At 38.5% G+C, this 22,513-nt stretch overlaps 1 protein-coding gene across 1 annotated transcript in view; it reads right to left on the minus strand.

Annotated features, from left to right (window-relative positions):
* Positions 1 to 22,513, minus strand: part of atrnl1b (attractin-like 1b) — a 168,275-nt gene that overhangs the window by 137,146 nt on the left and 8,616 nt on the right. The window contains exons 2-3 of the mRNA XM_056468877.1: positions 2,999 to 3,082; positions 2,617 to 2,730 (exon numbers count right to left, since the gene is read on the minus strand). Coding sequence (XP_056324852.1) covers positions 2,617 to 2,730; positions 2,999 to 3,082 — 198 coding nt within the window. The remainder of the gene's footprint in view (positions 1 to 2,616; positions 2,731 to 2,998; positions 3,083 to 22,513) is intronic.

The following is a 22,513-nucleotide window of genomic DNA, read 5'->3' on the forward strand; positions in this document are numbered from 1 at the left end:
GAATACAAAGATATGTTGTTCATTTGATACTGAGCCTTTAATTGTCATTTATAAGGGATTTATAAAGCATAAATAGTCCTTGCTTGAGATTAGGTCACAAAACTGCATGAAGTTGAGTTAATGAAGCATTTATTAACATACATAGTAACCATTAATATGCCTGAATAATAAGACATATAAACATTGATTTCAATAGTTTATTAATCTTTTACCAACTCATTCTGAATTATCTTTAAAAAAAAAAAAATCACGAACTACTCTTAAATACAACTGGTTTATAAATAATGTAATGCTTAATTTAGTATTGAAAATTAATTATTAAAGTATGAAAGTTCAAGTATTAAGCATATTATAAATGTGTTTGTAAGTCAAGAATACAGCATTTGTAGCTGCAGTTATAAACTGCTTACTAACGCTTTTTAATTTAGAGCTAATGCTTAACAGATAATGAACTCACTAGATGCTAATGCTTAGTAAATGATTCATAGTGTGTAGTTATTATAAAGTTACCAAAATTTCCTGTGATTTAGGACAGAGCTTTTCAAACCTGGACACAGGGGAGTGTTAAAGGGTATATGGAAAATTTGAGACAAAAGGAAAATACTTCACAAAGTCTTTGGAAAGGCTCATACACACCAGGACGCTTTTCACTCATGTTTATCATCAGCTTTTTAAGAGACATTTTTTTGCATTCAAACCCAGGTGATTTTCATCAGCGTTGAGAAGAGTGAGCACACAAAATCACCCCCTGACATTAGATGGTACTTAATAAACTTACATGTCATGAAAGAAAAGCAAAATGAAACTCACCATTAAATCCTATTTGCTACGCTCCACTTCTACTGACATTATCGTTGTTGATGTCATACAGCTCTTTGTGTTCAGACTGGGCTTTGGATGAAACCGGTTTCAAGGTTTACCGTGGTTTGGAAAAGTCAAGGTTTTAAAACTGCTAACATTTTTCTGTTATACCGTTTCCAGGGTATATGTAAGGTTTTTTATGTGTTGTAAAGAAATCTGTGTTTCTGAAACTAATGAAGAGGGCAGAAGTCAATGATTTATTTGAACTATTTAGCCTGAAATGTTTACTGTTCCAAATCTTTTATTTTCTTTAGTTTCCTAAAATAAAATATATTGTGTTCAATGGGGAAAAAAAAGTTTTTGTTTTTTTTGTTTTACCCAGACATTTAAAAAAAGAACTTATTTTAGAGCAGTAATCACAATACTTTGATACCATGAAACAATGTTTTTTTATCCAAGGTTATCATACCGTCAGAATCTTATACCTGTCCATGCCTAGTGCCAAGACAATGAGGTGTTTCTTTAAAAATGACACATTTATGCATGGCGATCACATTAGTGCTCAATGTTTAGTCAGGAGACGTTAAACGTCGATGAAAAATGCAAGCAAAAAGCGTCTCAGTGTGAACAGGCTTGTGAAGTTAAGAAGTGACTATGTTAACTTGGGGCAAAATTGACATTCACAACTTAAAAATGATCATATTTTTCCAGGTTAGATTTTTTCACACGCAGTAAAGAAAGTAATTGGAGTCAAGTGACCCAGCTGTTAGGCTGAGGCTGATATATACTTCTGCAGCCCCTTTGCAGGCACATCAGATCTCTGGTCACATAGAACGATGGACCCATTCTTGAGCCTTACTTTGCACTACATTTTACATTTGACGATGATTGTAAGCTGCGCCAGAGATGCACTAAGACGTCATATTTTCCATTACATTAAAATTATTATTTACATTTAAATATTTGTTTACAGAAGATTCCAGAAATGCACGGTTTAAAATATTATTTACAGGATATACAAGAGTTATTTTAATTAGAAGACATACTGCTTATTTTCTACTTTTAATAAGAAAAACACTGAAAATAATTTATTTTGTTTCCAAAAGTGCAAGATATTTATTCTCACTTTTTTATTAGAAAAGTTTTAGATAATGTGCGGTTTTAACTTCAGTTGTTCAGCAATGATGTTTAATAAATAATCATAGATAGTAGATAGTGTGTGTTTCCTTCAATTATTAAAGTAATAATATATCAAGTACAAAACTTGTCAGTCAACGATGAGAGTAAAAAATAAAATAAATAAATAAATAAAATAATCATTCATTAATCGTAATCGAGTTAAAATGTTTAATTAATTGAGATTTTGACTTTATGCTAAATAGCCCAGCCCTATGTTAACTTCCACATTTATTACATTTAAACAATTATTTCTTAATGCATTGTTTTGCATGCTACAGAACTTTTTCAGAAATCATTTTAATATGCAGATTTGCTGCGTCAGACACATATATTATTAACAATGTAAAAAAGTGTGATGCCTTTTTAACTGTAAAAAAAAACAACAAAATTTATTTTTAATTTTTATGATTAAAATTATTCAAGTAAATAAAAAAATAAAAAATTTTCAGATAATACTTGAATTTAAACAATCATTTTGAAAACATGTCTCAATAATATCACAAATAAAAATAAAATTCTTAAAAGGCCTTTATTCATTAAAACAGCATTTGTATTTTCTCAAAAGGGGATCCTGATACTCTTGGGTACTTGGCATAAAACCCCCTAAAACTGAGTATTTTTCAGATACACACTCACCTGAAGACAGCAACTAATGGAGCATAAATAGAATCTCCATCGTAGACATACATGTGGTCCCAGCTACATTCGGTCGCAAAATGGTTAAATCGTAACCTCAGGACTGCGTTTGGGCTGAAAAACAAAGGTGATGACATAACGCTTAAGAATGTGTTTCTGGCTGCGTAATCCATTATGAGAACATATTACAGCAGACTCATTTCTGCCAAGTCTGATGGGCTCAAGGCAGAATGTGCTCCTCCAAGCCTTTTCTGGTAACCCAACACAAAATAAAACACCCTTGTAACACCCCTGCCCAAGTGTATTTAAATAGGGACTATGCAAGAAGAAAGTGTGGGCACAACAAAACACTGTCAAACTTTGGTGCGAAAATGACACTTACTAGCCCTCAATCAGCCAGGTGCACTTCGTTTTGAACTTGTAGTTGATGGGACCATCTGTTAGGTATCCAGACGGCTCAGTCAACCTGAAAAATAACATCAGAGGATCACATCAAATTCAGCCCAAGGGACAAACAATACAATACTATGTGTAAAAAAAAAAAAAAGTCGGAAGCTTTGCAGAAAAGTGCTGTTTCAGTACAAGTAGGCACAACGATGAAATCGGTTTTTGTGGTTACTTATAGCCATATGGACACAGGCTTGTGTGGGAGCAGATCCACAATGATTCACTGCTGCAAATGTGCTCATGACACAGGCCCAACCAATAAGCCGCATCTCCCTCAGGACTGCAAACAGAACCATCGGGCCCATGGAGTGACAGCGCAAGGATCCGTATTGCATCACCATGAAACACTCAGGGTTTGTCTGTGTCACAGGCCACATTAACCACAGTAAGCTGGCAGCATTGTTTGCCTAGACAGGGCCTATTGTTTGTTGATGCCGACTTGAAGAGATGCATCCTTATAAACAATGACCTCAATATTGCACAGACACACTCTTAATTGAACAAGCTCACAAAAGGCAAACAATTCTTAGGGCAAGTTCAACAAGGACAACAATTCAAGGGATCTTAGATCAACGACTTCTTGAGAAAAATATTGTAGTAGCTGTTGCAAATTGGTGTTGCATAAGTATCTTGGAGTGAACCAACGATATTTATAAGAACCAGAGCACACCAAGTTGATGCCAAACAACTAGTGGCGAAGAAAGCCAACTGTGTTGTCGGCTCACATTGGCTCGCAAATGGACCAAAAAGTTGCTTGTGAACACATCGAATGGACGGCAGCCGTCTGAACCGAGTGTATGCGTTCTGCACCTGTGTGGGAGGATGTGCCTTTCCGCACCGGTGGGTGGCAGTATATCGGTTTGCTCATTCAAAACGGGAAACCAGAACATTCAACCCGTGTGTGCAAAGCGTAAACAAAACCACGATCACTAGTATTATGACATTAATTGTCACTCACTACAGAGGGGTCCGTTCTTGCCTATGTCTGATAATCTAATAATCCCCATCAATTGCAAATATTTGAGAAATGTAGCAAAATTACTGCTGGCCTCTTTGTGTTCCTTCTTGACTTGAATTGTTTACTTGCTAAGTTACTTCACTGTCACACTTGCGCTTTGATTCATTGCTGAATAACCAGACAGAGCACTCTTTTTAGCCATCGGCCAACAGCGATTCTACATGCTAAAGCTCAATTCCAATACTACCCCTTAGCCCTTCCCCTTACCCCTCTTTTTGCGCGTTCATGTGTAGGGGTAGGGGTGTCTCAATTCTCTTTAGCTTAAAAGCGTAGGGCTAAGGGGAAGAGCTAGATACCACTTGAACCCCAGAGATTTTTCAGGACCACACTCGAAACCAAGGGGTACAAAATCCCCCAGCATGTTTTGATACATTCATAACAGCGTTCATGTTTTATCATCATGGTTTAAAAAAAAAAACACAAAAACGAAAACCGCTAAATTTCGCCTTATAGAATGCCTAATGATAACTCCTCTTTAACATTCTGTCACTCGATGACACTCGAATCCCCTGTTAGAAAAGTCTAGTGGCTGGAAATAACGTTTTTACAGTGTCTGGTATAATGGTAATGTTGTTTTTGTCCGTTTACATAGATGCATCGTACAGTTACGAGCTTATTGCCACATTATATCATTACGATAACATGATATTGTTGCCTTCAGTGATTTCCTGAAGATAAATACCAAAAAATAACACAACTGGAATAACTACAGCAGTCACCATCGTCAATTTCATTTGAAGCAAGAGATCGCGATGACATATGATGATGTGTGCTGGTTTTGTGGTGGTGGTGTCCCATTTCTTATGGGTATATTTTGAAGGGATAGGGGTACAAAAATAGAATTGGGTTTGGGCCGAAATTGGACCAACATGTAGAACATGTAAACCAACCCTGGTCTAATGATCTCGATTATCATTTCATTAATTTGCTCTCTTGGTGCACCATGGTGCATTGATGATGCTTTCCATTAGGGTTGGGTCGATAAACAATGTCATCGTCCATCGCTGATTGCCGATAGATAACACGATGCTGAGCCGGCATCGCCGTTCCTATGCCCCACCCCTGTCGCAAATCCGCTCGCGAAAATCACACTCTTAGGCCCTGTTTACACTAATACGTGTTAGTTTTAAAATGCCATTTTAGAACGAAAACACACATCCACACTGTTTTACCTAGCATTTCTGAACAGCCCTCCATCGCACATCACGTGACCACACACACAGTCTGCGCTCGTCTGAGCTCCAGAGAGCAGTGCACGTCGGACAGTTTATCAAGGATGTACTGCTGGATCGTGTCTCACTATAGTTGTTAAACCTGATATTTAATTCATCTAGTCTCTATCTAGCGACTCTTCGGTCTTTTGAATCTATCAGGTAACGTGTCACAGCATCAGTACACTGCTTCAACCTTTCACTTTCACACTTGTCCTTAGTAATTTTAGTGAAAACCCCAGATACTGTTGGTTGGGCACCTTTTTACTGACCAATTTGTCGACGCCATTGTAACGACACAGATCACTCTGCCTATTCATGCCATAGTCCCACGGAAAAAGTGATTGACAGGTGGTAATTTGTGTGTAACTTCTCTTTATTTATTTATGATTTGGTTTTGGGTAAAACAAAGACCAATGACTGGCCATTGTGTTCACTTTCTCAACAGAAAACACTGTCATTAGCTCTATCATTCAGCGCTGTTCAACAAAAAGTGACACACACTGAAGAACAGCTACGTCTATCACAGCTAGCATTGATAAATGTATCATATATTTTTCTTTTACTTGTTTCTATACTTTGACTGATATAGACGTCTTTATCTTTGGCATAGTGATAACTAAAAAAATCATCATTCTTTTTAAAGGAACACTCCACACAAAAAAGGACTAATTTTACAATTCCCTGCAGTTAAACAGTTGAGTTTTACCATTTTTTAAATCCATTCAGTCAATCTTAGCGTCTGGAGGGAGCTAAGAACAGTGCTTAGCTTAGAACAATAATAATCTTGCCTAATAATCTCGCCTAAAAATGACCAAAGAGTTTTGATAATTTTTCTTTTTAAAGCTTGACTCTTCTGTATTTACATTCTGTTCTAAGACTGCTGAAAAATGAAAAGTATTTTCTCATTGTGCACGCTGCAGCCATGTTAAGGCAACAAAGTTCTGTGGTTATTATGCCAGAAAGAGAGAATAATACCTACAGTAGCAATTTTGGCCTATAAAATAGCTACTTTTCATTTCATTTTCCATTTCCACCGAATGTCTGTTCACTGAAAAACTTTGATGCATCAAAACATTTATAAAAAAAAAAAAAAAAAAAAGAATCCATTCAAAATTTGGTCAATGGAAGCTTAAGCAGGTTTGACGCACAGAACCAATGAGGTACTTTCCTGTACATCAAGCCAGCATGTCACAATTTTCACTAAACCAGAGAGTAATTTTCTAAAGAAAATTAAAGTCTTCTAGAAAGAAAGTCTTCTTAAAGTCTTAAAGAAAGAAAGTCTTCTAAAGAAACATTATGAGATTGTTTGATGAAGACTTTTATTCCCTTATAAACATTTATAAGCAATCATAAACAAAAGCTTAACCATACCTACTTGAGGGACGAAACAAACAACATTTCATATGAATGTATCCTTGATTTCTTAAAAAAAAAAATTTAAGTGGACTGACTTTCAATTCTAATACCTGTTAAAAGTCATTTCAGTTCACTTCATTTATTCATTTGAAATAGCAAGACCAAGTAAAACTCAGTCATCATTATTAACTCTTTAATGGTTAGGTTCGTCTATTTCTGTGCCAATTAATACTATAACTATTGACATTTTCACAAACACTTAGCAATTAGCAAATTCAAGATATGAAAATGCTAAAGACATCCATATTCATTAGCTGCTATTCTCTTCTGTAAGAACCAGAGATGTACGTGTTGCCATTTATCATGTTGCATTTTTGTAATTCTGCGCAGTAATTGAATCAGCTCATTAATTCTCATTCATGTCCCTGACAACAACGCACAAGAGAAACGTCCTTGAGCTGTACTGTGCTTTTGCCTGTCTTCTGGTTTATCTATCCACTTCTTTTAATGTTTGTAATTAAATCTGTCTCTTCCTCTCCCTCCACAGATGTGTTTCTTGCTAGACCTTTCTGTTTCACATCAGCAATAGCTGACTAGAACATTATCTCATCTATCTTGGAATCCGAAATGTTCACTTTGGAACCACCATACAAATGTTCCATTAAAAAGGATTATTAGATCCAAATAAGGTGCTACATAACATCACAGGTGTTAGAGAGTTATTATTAATACAAGAAGGTTTCTACTAGAAAGTTTTCTTGATTTGATTGTGTCAATCAAGCAAATACAGTCTCTTCTTTATTTCCTGGTGCAAATATTAACTGAAGCTGTAACCTTTGCTTATTACTTAAAAACAGCAACATTTACACTAGTTCAGAGTGTATACGTTTTATATTATTACCGTTTAAAAAAAAACTATGTAATATATGTATTTTAATTACTTGTTGTTCCTTTATTACATTAAATCTAGAATAAATTGAGTCATTTAAAACAAAATTATGTAAACTTTATTTACATATACATATATACACACACATGCTTTTACAACTAGATGTTTGTTTCAGAACCTGTCTCGTTCCCCCAGGTAGCGCTGTTCCTTTGGCATAAGTTATTTCCCGCAACCACGCTCGGATACACGCCAAATCAATCGTTCCGAGATCGATTGAATGAGGTGGTCTCGGCTCGATTGAAACGAACTCTGGCGAGTAAATGTTTCATATTGAATACGAAAGTGAAAGCATGTTGAAATATTACAGAATGCGGTTTATCTGTTAGTAAAATTGACAAAAATTATCATCTGATAATTTTTCTATATTTTAATCTTATAATATTTTGTATTAGGCCTATTGTTTTGTTCATTTCTGCACTGAGACCTCAAAAGAAAGATCAACATTGATCTGCTTCATGGTCTGACTGCAATCTAGGTTCATCTGTTATTTCTCTCTATAATGCATAACTCTAGCCACTGTTTTTTTAATGGATTGATTAAAGGTGCAGTACGTGATCTGCCAGAATGCTGGCATTGGCATAATAGCTTTGAAATGTTACGACCCTCCCCTGCCGTCCAAAGCCACGCCTCCTTAAGTCATGAATGCGCAAACACGCGCTGATTCGATATAATATTAGATCATGTCATTCACCAGTTAGAAAACTCTTTGGAGACACACACTTTATCAAGCGTAGTTGTCGACAGGCCAGCGGGTGCAGGAATTATAGTTCCACAAAACTGTGTCAAAGGCTGTCACTGTTCAATGAACAATGTGTGAATATAAATCAAACTTCACCTCAGGAGTGCTAAAAACAGAAATACTCTGTCATCTTTTTACATTACATTTATTTTTTCATTACCAAGACAACGAGTGGCTTTTCATTTTCAATTGTGCTCGCTGATCCTCATACATCGCTTGTTTTCAGCTCCTTTTTCACTTGAACAACTAAACGAATGCTCAGGTCTATTTAACCGACTATATTATTGATGCTGTAAAGGGTACTCCATGAACTTAAAAATAGCCAATCTTTTGCTGGATGTTTTCAGTGGCTGAATAACACTTTCGTGCATATAAACCCATTCATAAAGAAGAACACAATCTAGCTTTGCTTCGCTAAAATAGTTTTAAAACATACCTAAACGTAATACTTCAGACGTGGTATCACCCTTCAGATCAGTGTTTTGAACTGTATAACGTCATTTCCTTCCAGCATGCAAAAGTAATTCCGATATTTATTCAGGGTTTAGAAAAGTTTTGATTCTGCATTTTTGCCAGAAGCCCTTTCAGAAACATTCTTTCTTTTCATCGTTACAAGGCCACGTTGGTTTTTCAGAAAGAAGTTCAGGTTGATGCAGAGTTTGCCAGATGAAGTCTCTCTGTCAGTGGTAGATCCGGGCTTCATGGGTGGGCACGATTGACGTATCTGTTTGCTTAAAGAGGCTGCGGAGAAATTTAAATTTAAAATTGTTGACAGACAGTTTGAGTTACCTGTCGTAATTGAGTTATTTGTCGGTCCGACAATATTTAATTGGATGAACATTTTTTTGTTTTATGCCTTATCCAAAATATAAAAATATATATAAATATATTTAGATCATTTACTTTAATCATTACTATCGGAATGTGAAGGGACTTTCAACCAGCACGACAAAAAATGTTTCTGAAGACAATCACCTACTGCACCTTTAAATTCAATAGACCTTTTTGTCAATGCAGATTAACATTGAAGTTAAATAAATAAGTTATACTTAAGTTATAGTAAACTGAAACTGCGTCAGTCCAGTTTTCAGAGGTGAAGTTCAGTTTAGTTCAGTGTGGTTTAATTTTCACTGCTGAAAGTCCAAACACTGAAGAGCAAATCCATCAATGCGCAGCTCTACAAGTCCCAAACCAAGCAAGACAGTGGCAAGGAACAAAACTTCACCAATTGACTAAAGTGAAGGAAAAAATACCTTGAGAGAAACCAGGCTCAGATGGGCCCAACAATTTGTCCTCTGGTCAAACTTCATTAATAAAAGGTTCTGTCAAAATGCAAATATTTAAAAAAAAAAATTTAAATGTAATGAAATACAGTTTTTTATTTAAAAAAATAAATAAATAAATAAACAGTTTGATAGTCCTTAGCCTCATTGTTTCCATATATTGCAGTTAAATAAATCTTTTTTTTTTTTAATCATAAATGACATTCATATGCGCACCACACAGCAAAGTGAAAACAGCCTGGAAACAAGTCATCCATGTGGCTCTATTTCTCTTGTAATCATTTCTGTCACACTGTGAATCATTCCCCGTTTGAAGAGAAGTGCTTCACAACAAAAATTCTGACGTACAACAAACCCACGGCAAACGCAAAAGGTCTGGCACTAACATTCTTGCTGCAAGTTAAATCGTACCCTATTAACAAGCTATTCCTCCGCTCTGTGTTCTGTATGTCTATAATCAGACAGTGAAATTTTAAGAGCGGTTAAAAACAGTAATCACAGCGCACCACTTCCTGTGCTGGGGAGGACATCCTTCAGGCAGAACGTTGGCGAGAGGGATGTTGTTGCTTTTGCGCGGGCACAAACTTAGTGGCCCAGGAGAGAGGCATCTGTAGGTGAGTCAACAGTTAAAATATTCACCAGGTTTTCATGAATCTTTTATAGCCCTGCACCACCGCAAATATATCCACCAACAGCCAGGATTAATACCCATCCCAGCGGCTTTGAAGCAGCCATCAGACAAGGTTCGCTCAGTCTCGCTCAAAGGCTGGCCTCAGGCATTCAAAAAAAAAGAGACAGGAGGGGAGTTACATAAAGATCTGCAGAACGGCCAAAGCAAACTTACAAAAACTCAAATTCTGTGCTGAAGGTAAACACGGTCTGAAAGTTGCATCTTGGCATCAGCATCTATTGTTGATGGCACTTTTCAAAGTCCAATTAGAGTGGGCCTTTCGTCAGTTAACTCAGTCCATGCTTCCTGCCACGTGAACAGGAGTCTAGTGATATCTGCTGATCACTTCCTGAAAGAGTCTGTCCGCACAGGCCTCGTCTTCCTGTGGTCGGTGTTTTGCCTCCCACCGTTTGTTCGTTAAGCTGTTGTGCAACAGGAAGGCTGTTTTTAGTGTCAGTTTGATGTGGAGGTAAGGACACAAGGTTAGAAGGACTGCTGAACAATTCAGGTCTGTTCATTTTTTAAAAGACTGCATAACCTAAAGTAATGTTTAACTACAGATCAAGGGGTTTATTTATAAAATTTGCTGGGAAACCTTCCTAAAAATGAACGTAAAAAAGTTAAACAGTTTTTTTATCCATTCAGTCAATCTTTGCATCTGGAGGGAGCACTATAAGCTTAGCATAGATCATTAAATAGGATTAGACCATTAGCATCTCACTGAAAAATAACCTCAAAAATGTTTGATAATTTTCCCATTTAAAGGGCACCTATGATGAAAATCTTTTGGGAGCTGTTTGGACAGAACTGTGTGCTGGTATAGTGTGTTCACAGTGATATAAAGACAATAAGTCTCTTTTTTCTATATTTCCTGATGTAAAAATGGGATCTAAATCCCTCTAAATTTTTAGGAGTGCGGTTTCTCCGCCCACTGAATTGATTGACAGCCCCTATATGCGTGTCATCAATCATCAACAATGGTGATCAAGAATGAGCTTTACAAGTTTAAACGTTTTTAAAACAGTGCATGTTTGTAATGAATTACAGCGATTTTACCATCTTTACTTCATCACCACAGCCGCAAGTCAGTACAATCATAAAAGAAGATGCTTCAATCCCGGTTTGTGGACATCAAATCAGATTTACTTTGTACATCAACATAACATATACCCATACAGCAGTGGACATTAATGTATATCCTGTCACATTTGCCATGCAAAAACAGTGCAAAGTAAACGCGCGCCCTGTGTATGTGTGTGTCTGTGTGTGTGTGCGTGCATGCGTGCGTGCATGCGTGCGTGCATGAACTTTGTAATGACAATGTGTGTGACTCATCTTTGCAACTCACAACAAGTACATCAAATAATCATTGGGAAAGTTCTTGCTGTAACTTTACAAACTTTACATGAGATCTGCTTCCTTCATGTCTGTCACTGTGCTGTTTATCTGACGTAGCCGAGGCGGAGATTGAGGCACACTCTCACGGGCACATGGGAACGGTGGGCGGGGAGAACTAGCATTATGGGCACAGGCCACAAAAACAGCTACATTGTGTTCAAAGCAGAATATTCCAATATTCTGAAAGGTATAATAAATAATCTGATGGGTGTTTTGAGCTGAAACTTCTGGAGACACAAAAGACTTATCTTAAATCATGAAAAAGGGGTAAAATAGGGGCCCTTTAAAGCTTGACTCTTCTGTAATTACACAGAGTTCTAAAAACTCACATTTTCTCATTGTGCATGCTGCAGCTATAGAACAGAAGCAAAGTTCCTTGATTATTATGCCGAAATGAGAGTATAGATCTTAGCAAAATTAGCCAAGAAAATAGCTACATTTATTAGTACAGTACAATAGTTCCATTTTCATAGTCCATCCAATTGTCAATGAAAGTCAATACACTCAAAAACTCTAATGCATTAAAAAAAAAATCCATAGCTCATAAACAAAAGCAATCATAAACAAAAGCTCAATCATACCTACTTGAGGCACAAAACAAACAACATTTCATACGAATTTCTCCTTGATCCCTTTAAAAATATTGGAGTGGACTGACTTTCAATTCAAAGACCTTTTCAAAAGACTTTATTTATGTTTAGTAGAGGAATGAAAGCCTATGTTTGGAATGGCAAGGTTAGGTCAAATTCAGTCATAATTTTCTAACCATTTAATAGTTAAGTTAGTTCTATGCCAATTTGTACTGCAACTAATGGCATATTCATGTACAGAAGGTAAGGACACAAGGTTAGGAGGACTGCTGAACAATTCGAGCCTGCTCATTTTACAAAAGACTGTACAACCTAAAGTAAAGTTGAACTAACGATGAGGGTTTTGATTTATAAAATTTGCAGATGAAGCTTCCTAAAAGTGAATGTTCACCAGAATAAATATATTTACTTATAAATGAGTATAGCTCATATGATTTATAGTGGTCAATATTTAATTAAATATGTTTACTTTGCGTTTACTTAGCTGCACACATTCTGCCATCAAGTTTGATTGTTAGAGATAAACTTTTGCATGGTAAGTGGTGTAAGCACATTTCCACCACTGTTTTTTGTGTCCACCACATTTATAAATGAGACCCCAGGACTCTGTGTGCATGGTGTGTGCACCATGATTTTATTAATATTTAAACAGAACTTCTGTGCAACAAAATGTCAATTATTCGATAAATTAAACACTTAAATCCTATGCTGAACGTGACTTACGTGAAGATTTACAAGAAAGTCATTTAAATGTGATGTGCTTTAAACAATACATTAACATTACTCATTATTACAGACATTTTATTCTAATAAACTGAATCAACATGCAGTACAGGATGAGTAGGTACAACCCACTAGTCTATTATAAAAAGATTTGCTTAAAGGTTAAACCACACGCATAAGGCCGCACCCACCAAAAATTATAAGCACAGTTACTACACGTTTTATATTAACAGATTTATTGCATTTGAAATCAACACTAATCAAAACTAACAAATAAACAAAAGTCTGCATGCGCTCACTGGACCTGCATGCACTGCTTGACGTGAATGAGATAAACAGAGTTAACGATATAACTGTGACGTTCTCACGGGTGTTGTCTGATATTGCAGATGATATTGAAATATAATTTATTATTTGTGTAAAAAAGCCATTGCTCAGTTTATGCACAACCGTCTCAGTAACGATGTCCAAACCAGGAGAGAAAATGTTAGATAGTGACGTAGTTCGCCCACGTAGAATTACTAGACCGCCTTCATATCTTCAAGATTATGAGTTTGATTTAGCTCAGACACAGCATACATTCGCAAACGAGCATGTTAGTGCAGTAAGAAATACTGATGTTATCTCTTTCATCCACGAAATGAGAGAAGAGAGCAAGCAGCTGAGGCAAGATGTGCAACGAATTTCAGAAATAATCACTAATTTACCTGTGTTAGATACACCACAGGTTTCGCCATCCTTACAGCGATCTCCTGATGCGGAGTTTGACAGATCTGCTATTCCAGTAGCCGCTAGGAGGATGTCTCCCCCTCATTATGAGCAAAGTTCTGATCAACCCGAACTGCCCCCACCAGTGCCTCCAAGAGAGGAGTCTCTGCATGTGTATAACGATAGCCGACAAGACCTCATTGAAGATCTCATACATCGTCTAAAGGAAACAGGACGATTGAGTGCTGCTCCAATACATTCAGGTCAGGAAACCCCTCAATACGCGGAGCCCCCCATGGTAGAGAGGAAACTTATGTCACATGCAATCGATCGTCATAATCAGTCTACTCCATCTAAACGGCTATATGATGAATCTAACCCATTACCCAATCACTTTCGTCAACCCCCTCGAGATCCATGTCATCCTCCTGCTGACCCATATAAATATAACTCGCATTCAGAGTACCAGCCTGCCAGAAATTTTTGTGATCCACGTTATGGGCATTTAACTCAAACTTCCCACAAACCAGTCATGCTTGAACATTCTGGTCCTTATTTTCAACGAGAACGGAGAAATGATCGCTATCCTGATAATGAACGATTCTATTCAACTGATATGTCATATCCAACCTTGCACCAAGAGCCTAATCATCCTTACCAGCCTATGTCAGTCCAGTATCGTGGGCCTACACCCACCATCCCAGATTTTATACATGATGATCCGCGAGAGTTTAATCGACTTAAACTTGCTTTAGATAACGTTTTGCCTGAAGACGCATCTGAATCCTTCAAGTTTCAAATACTCATGGATCATTTGAAATTAGAAGATGCCTTGCTCATTGCAGATTCTTACAGTCATGGTCCTTCTCCCTTTAGTGACACTATGCGAGCACTTATAGACATGTATGGGCAACCACACCAGCTGGCACTGCAGCGAATATCCAGTTTGATGGATGGGCCCAATATCAGAAGTGGAGATGTCAGAGCCTTCAAAGGATTTGCTCTTCGTGTCCGTGCTTTAGTAGGGATGTTGAATCAGTTGGGTAGTCCAGGATGGACCGAGCTGAAATGCGGTTCTCATGTATCACGCCTCTTAACAAAGTTGCCTTATGATCTGAGAGCCAACTTTAAGAGATTTATCAACCCACTGCAGACTCCCATCCCTACACTGCTAGATTTAGCCGACTGGCTTGAATATGAGGTACGTGTGCAGGTAGAGGGAACACGATACACGACCTTCCTTGATCGAGAGAAGTTTGGTCTACACAAGGATAAGAGGCCAGGATTTCCTGCTCGAAAGCCAACTACTATCCTACATGGGAGAGACCAGAAGGAAGTATTAACAGGAAACTTAGGTACAGGGTCAGTACCTTCAGGAAAAACACAGGAGAATCCCAAGAAGTATTGTCCCTTTTGTGATACCATCAATCATTATATGAATCAGTGCTCAAACTTTAAGCTCCTGACTAAGCAACAGGTCGAGAATTGGATTAAAATGGGTCACCGATGCTGGAGATGTGGCCGAAGTCATCCAACCTCAAAGTGTACTCTAAAGGCGAAATGTAAACAATGCGAAAGGAGACATCTTGAAGTGCTGCATGATGTTAATACCAACTATGATCCAAGCAGGACATGCAACATCAGAGAGTCAGATAGTAGCACAGATCCAGTAAGTTCTACTTCTCAGACCTTGTATCTGGACCGACCCACAAGCGGAAAGCAAGTGCTACTTAAATTGAGTCGGGTTGTGATTCGTAATGGGGACAGGTCACTAGAGACCTATGCGGTGCTGGATGATGGATCAGAGCGAACGATTCTATTGCATGAGGCTGCTCAACGTTTAGGCCTTCAAGGAACAATTGAGGACTTAGCGCTTCGTACAGTGAGACAGGAGGTACACACCATTCGTGGAAATTCAGTGTCCTTCACAATCGCTCCTGCTTCACAACCTGACAGATCATTTCAAGTTTTTGGAGCCTTTACTGCGAAAGGGTTGGGGTTAGTCAAACATACTTATCCCATCACTGAATTGCAGCAGAAACATGGCTATCTCAGAGATTTGCCTCTACATGCTATCAATCAGGCACAGCCATTAGTGCTTATTGGTTCTGACTACCCACATCTGATAACACCTGTGGAACCTGTGATATTGGGGTCTAAAGGACCGGCAGCAGTACATACGAGACTTGGATGGACATTGCAAGGTCCATCAAGGATCCTTTGTTCTCAGCTCCAACCACAGGAATGTTTCTTTGTTTCTTGTGCAAAACCAGACTCAGAACTATTCAACCAAGTGGAGAACTTGTGGAAACTGGATATTCTGCCCTATCGCTCTGATAAGGTTGTGACACGCTCACGTCAAGATGCTGAGGCCATTCGGATTCTGGAAGAAAAAACAGTCAGAATTAATGTGGAGGGAGTCAAAAGATACGCAACCCCACTACTCTGGAAAGAGTCACTCCCACCACTGAATGCACCCAAAGAAGCTGTTCTACCTCTGCTACGTAGTGCAGAAAAACGACTGTCTAAAGAGCCTAAATTGACCGATATCTATAATGCTGAAATCCAAAAGTTGCAGCAAGCAGGATACATCACTTTACCAACAACAAAGGAGTGTAGTTCGAGCTCTCCTTCATGGTATATACCTCATCATATCGTCCATCACAATGGAAAGAACCGCATAGTATTTAACTGCTCCTTTGAATACCAAGGTCAATCACTGAATGAGAACCTGCTACCTGGGCCTACTCTTGGGGCAAGTTTGTTGGGAGTATTACTTCGCTTCCGGGAGCATCCAGTTGCTGTTTGTAGTGATGTGAGAGGCATGTTTCAAGTTCGCCTCCTTGATGAAGACAAACCCTTTCTCAAATTCCTATGGCGTGATGGCAATACGTCTGAGCCTCCAACCATCTATCAATGGGCAGTCTTACCTTTCGGAACCACCTGCAGTCCCTGCTGTGCTGTTTTCGCCCTTCAGTCACATGTAGGAATCCTTGAGTCCACAGATGATGTGCGGCAAACTGTTGAACGTAATTTCTATGTAGACAACTGTCTTAAAAGCATCTCAGATGTGGAACAGGCCAAGCAGCTAGTAAACAGATTACAAAATCACCTATCGGAGGGTGGTTTCGAGTTGCGACAATGGGCCAGTAATGATCCTACGGTCATTGACCATTTTCCATCTGAGCTGAAGTCAAAGGGCAGCGAGATTTGGCTCAGCCAAGGTACAACTAACCCTCTGGAACGAACCCTTGGACTGATATGGAACTGCCAATCTGATACCTTAGCATACAAACCATTCCAAGAGGATAAAGGAGAAATCACCATGCGCAAGATTTACCGCACACTTGCAAAGCAGTACGACCCTTTAGGGTATCTGATTCCCTTCACAACAAGGGCAAAGATCATTGTACAATTGCTCTGGAACAAGAAAAGAGGCTGGGATGACCCCTGCCTGCCAGCTGATCTGCTAGCTGCATGGGAAGAATGGGAAAATGAGCTTCCCCATTTAGCTCAGATCACCTTACCACGGTGCTACAGTGGTATTGTTCAACAGCCAATCAAACATCGCAGTGTTCACATATTCTGCGATGCTTCAGAGAGAGCCTATGGCTCAGTAGCATACTTGAGTACTGAAGATGATCAGCACAACACACAGATAGCTTTCCTAGCAGCAAGATCCAGAGTGGCTCCGAAGAGACAAATCTCCATTGCACGCTTAGAGCTATGTGGGGCTCTGACGGGAGCACAGCTAGGTGCAGTCTTGAAGAGAGAACTGACGCTAGAGATCCACCACTTTGTATATTGGACTGACTCTACCACAGTTCTAGCTTGGCTGCAGTCTGATTCTTGCAGGTACAAGGTGTTTGTGGGAGTCAGAGTTAGCGAAATACAAGAGTTGTCTGACCCAGGATCCTGGCACTATGTCGATTCATCGACTAATCCTGCTGATGATATTACTCGTGGTCTGACGTTGACACAATTGACCCAAGACAATCGCTGGAGGCAAGGTCCAGCCTTCTTGACACAACCAAAATGTAACTGGCCAAAAGTTCCTGAACGTCAAAACCCTGATGAAGACTCTGAGGTTAGGAAACTCACCTTCTGTGGGACACTTAATGAAACACCAGTTATTTCAGATGTTCAGCAATTCAGTAGTTATCAAGAGTTACTAGACAACACAGTGAAATCCCTTCATGGGGCGGCTGAAAAGGGACAACCACCAAATGCAGATGACTATCATGAAGCAGAACTGACTCTCCTGAGACATTGTCAGATGCATGATTTCCCAAAGGAGTTTGCATTGCTCAAGGAAGGAAAGCCTGTACCAAACAGTAGTCAATTATCAGGACTTGCACCTGAATATGACCAAGACTCCAATCTGATCAGAGTGGGTGGCAGACTTAGAAGATGTGAGAGCCTCACCAAAGATATTTTACATCCTGTCGTTTTAAATCCCACTAATCCAGTAGTTACTCTTATTATTAAGCATTATGATGCACAATTACTCCATTCAGGACCTGGAAGAGTGTATGCTGAGCTACGACGGAAATTTTGGATCCTAAGAGGGAGAGAGGCAGTGAAAAAGCATCAGCGCTGCTGCCCAGAATGCCAAAAGTGGAGAGGCCGACCAGTTATTCCGAAGATGTCAGATATTCCACCTTCCAGTCTTAGGTTGTTTAAACCTCCCTTTTACTCCACTGGGGTTGATTGTTTTGGCCCACTTATGATAAAGGTAGGCCGACGAACAGAGAAGAGGTGGGGTATAGTGTATAAGTGCCTTACCACTAGAGCAGTCAGTCTTGACCTTCTGGACCATATGGACACTGATTCATTTCTGTTGTCTCTCAGACGCTTTACTGCACGTCGGGGAAGACCTTATGAGCTTTTATCCGACCAAGGAACTAATTTCCGAGGAGGAAATACGGAATTGGAGGAAGCTTTCAAGGAGATGCAACCACTACTGAGAGACCAACTGGCTAAAGAACAAATCAGATTTCGCTTTAATCCTCCCAGTGCACCACACTTTGGTGGATCTTGGGAGAGAGAAGTGCGGTCTGTGAAGACAGCACTGCGGACCACCTTGGGTGCTCAAATAGTCACTGAAGAAGTCTTGAGGACTGTCTTAGTGGAGGTCGAGGGTATCTTAAATTCGAGACCACTCGGTTACGTGTCTAGTGATGTCGCGGATCCAGACCCTGTGACGCCAAATTCATTGCTCATGGGGCGGCCTGACTCCTCCCTACCTCAGGTAGTCTATCCTGAGTCGGATCTGCTCAGTCGAAAGAGATGGAGGCACAGCCAAATTCTCAGTGACCACTTTTGGAAACATTTTGTGCATGACTTCCTGCCTACATTACAAGCGCGTCAGAAGTGGAAACAAGAAAGAGATAACATCACAGTTGGAACTGTAGTCCTCATAGCTGACGAGCAATTACCCAGAGCACTTTGGCGTGTTGGTACTGTTTCATCAATCATTCCTAGTCCTGATGGTAGAGTTAGAACAGCTGTCATTAAGGTGAAGGAACACACCTACACTCGACCAGTTGCCAAATTAATCAGACTACCCGCTTTACCACAAGATACAGATGTCATACAGTAAATATGCTGTTAGCAAATTTGACTACCAAATTTGGGGGCGGCTGTAAAAAAGCCATTGCTCAGTTTATGTACATTTAAAATAGGTTTTGTATGACGATTATTTCATCTCTCATTTAGAAGGAAAGGTGTGGCATATTTAGTGAGTCGCGCCACCGCGAATCAGTTCAGTTAGGAATCAACCAAATCAAGCAAGCGTTCGCGAATCAGTTCAGTTCCGTTCAAATCAACCGAATGAAAAAACCGAAAGTGAATCAGTTCAGAAAGGCGATGTGAAAGCAGAGGTCCTACAATCTCATCTTTAACGGCGTAAAACAGTAAATTATCTACTCGTTCTGTAGCACCTTCACTTTGTGAACTGCAGAAGGGTGTATGATCATCTGGATTGACAGCGGATGGGTTTTAATAACGCTTATAGACGGTGCCGAAGTCTCGCTCGTGACGATCCTTGCAAGTGCGTCAATGAGGAAAGTGAGTTTCACTCGACAGTTCATTATAATATTAATATGATTGTCAATTACTGGTGTTTAATTGATATACAACTGCTGCATTGTTGATGTAATGTTTGAGTATTTAATTGTCCACATTACTACCACCACATGCATATTGTATGGCTATGACTCAGCACATTAGTAGTGCTGCTGGTGTCCATCATACGATGATTCAAACTATTACTGATCACGTTAATTTGTTCATTATAGAACCACATGTGCAAGAGTTGTATGAAGCAGCATCATAACTATTCAGCAACATCCAGTACTGGCTGAAATTCCTGCCCTTCTCATCGCGGGAGGATTCATTGTGCACCAACGGCCCTGAGACTGTAGCTAAAAGACCAGCTTCATTCGACCTCCTGGTATCTGAACGTGTAGAAAGGACCTTTTATAATAGTTTCCTTTACTATTGATTAGTAAGCAATCAGCATTATTCTTTACATCCTATTGTGAACCTTTATTTCATTATTATTTGCGCAGGCCTACGCTTTTTTGATGTATGTTTTTGTTTCATTTAAATAATATTGTTATTTGAGGATTAATATATTCTCTTTGAGTAAACACCTACAATTTAGTACGTCTGTGTTTTTTTCTTTCATGGTTATTGGACATTAATAGTGTTAATATACATACTGAGACAATTGGCACCGTAACAGTTACCAGCGCAACCCCGTTCTTCATAACAATTTGCATACGTCTTTTCACAAGCTGCAATATTAATCTATCAAGCTGCAATATATAATATCTCAGTGAATGCTCTTTAGCGATGGTGAACACTGTGTCAGTCACACGACTGACAGCATCGTGACGATTAAATGAAAAATTAAATAACTTTAGAACATCTCGGGCTTAAAATGAGTAGATTCAGTGGCAAACACTGTTACCTGAAAACTCCGTCCTAGCGGCTTTACGGTGAATTCATTAGTCATTTTCATAGCGGACTTTAACCACAGGAAGTCTTATTTACTCGTCGAAAAGTGTAAATGCTGGATTGACATTCATTTCATGATCACTAATCAAATGTATTATTGTTTGTAACTTTAGGTGGTTTCTAAAGCTAAATCTGTAAGTGTTGTTTTCATTCTCTCGTCCAGAGCTTTACATTTTCGCGGCTGTAGCTGTAGCTCCCTGTCATCGGACAGCTGATATTAACCAATCCATTCGCAATCTGTTTTAGTGCAGTGGGTCAATAAGAAGAGCCTGAAGCCAGGACAAGCATTGCGGGCTTTGTTTACAGCAGCATGTTGACATGTACACTGTTTTAAACCAATCCTGAGCAGTGTTTTGGTGTTTTTAGGTGCATAATGCGTGAATGTCTCCTAAATCCGGGTATGTGGTGAACATTTTGTTGTGAAAGCTGGTCACACGACAACAATTTTATGCACTCGCAGAAATGCTCCCAAATATATTTCGATGTCGCATAGATAAAATTTCGGGCGCATATAAGACCAAAACGGTTGCAATTTCGAGCCCTGCTACTATGGAAATGTTTATATGATTTATTTACAATACAGTTTATAGAGTAATATTTTCTAATCTTTTAATAGATATAATATATGAGACACTTACTTTGTTTCCCCAAACAAGTGGTTCTAATTGGATTTGATTTGTAAGTGTTTAATTACTATACTCCCCAAATTATTCTGAATAAATCTGCATTTGTTTTACAAAATTTTGTGCAGAAATAGCCAAATATGTCCACATATTCAATCTGACCTTGCCCATAATTATGCACTAGGGATGCTCAGATCAGAATTTTTCCTTGTCATGGTGATCAGCCGAAACGGTGTACCAATTCTGATGCTTCAAGCTTTATAATGCATAAAGCTCATTCGATACTTAAGTGGAGATCTCTCCTTACCTAAGAGAATAAATGAAGGATGCTGCATATAATCCCCTAAATATGTCTCTTGCAACCATTTAGTTAGATAAAACAGATAAAGCATTGTTAAGAAAATGACTAATAAAGCAATTTAGAAACACTGCAAACAATTGAAGAATTCAACATATCTCAATCCATTAAAAAGTTTGGAGTGCAAATTTGATGCATAAGAAGTAAAACTGCACACCTAGAGAATGAATACATATTTGTTTATTGCAACAAGTACAAAAAGGTCTATTATTAAATATTCACGTTTTAAAAAATTATTTTACATTTTTTAAATCATTAAAATTTTCTGCAGGGTTTTAATAAACTTGCAATTTTGTCAAAAACACAGAAAACATCTTCCTCTGCATGTAAAGCCATAAACAAACCTGCAATCGGTTCATGAGTCGGCCAGGTTGGCGAGTACTGATTGAATCATAAAATTTGATTATCGGCCGATTCCAATCTTCGGCCGATCAATTCAAGCATCCCTATTATGCACTTAAAGCCTTTCCATTTACTTAGAAAGAGGTTTTCAAACTGGGGTCTGTTCGAGTGCTAAAGGTTCATCAAAAATATTTGAAAAAAAAAAAACGCATTAAAAAATGTAAAAAGTAAATAAATAAAAGTATTATTTAATTAATAAAAGTAAAAAGTAATTCAATTTTTTTTAACAAAACCCCTGCTTTAAGATTCTGCCAAAGGATATGTTGTTGTTTTGATCGAAGGATTTTGTAAAGTTTCATATTAAGATGTAATTCATCAATTTGATCATAAAGTGGCTATGCTAAATCCAGGCGGATCCAAGAAACTAAAACATTTTCAGTTTGTCTACTTAAACCA

This window comes from Danio aesculapii, chromosome 12 (assembly GCF_903798145.1).
Source record: "Danio aesculapii chromosome 12, fDanAes4.1, whole genome shotgun sequence".
NCBI lineage: Eukaryota > Metazoa > Chordata > Actinopteri > Cypriniformes > Danionidae > Danio > Danio aesculapii.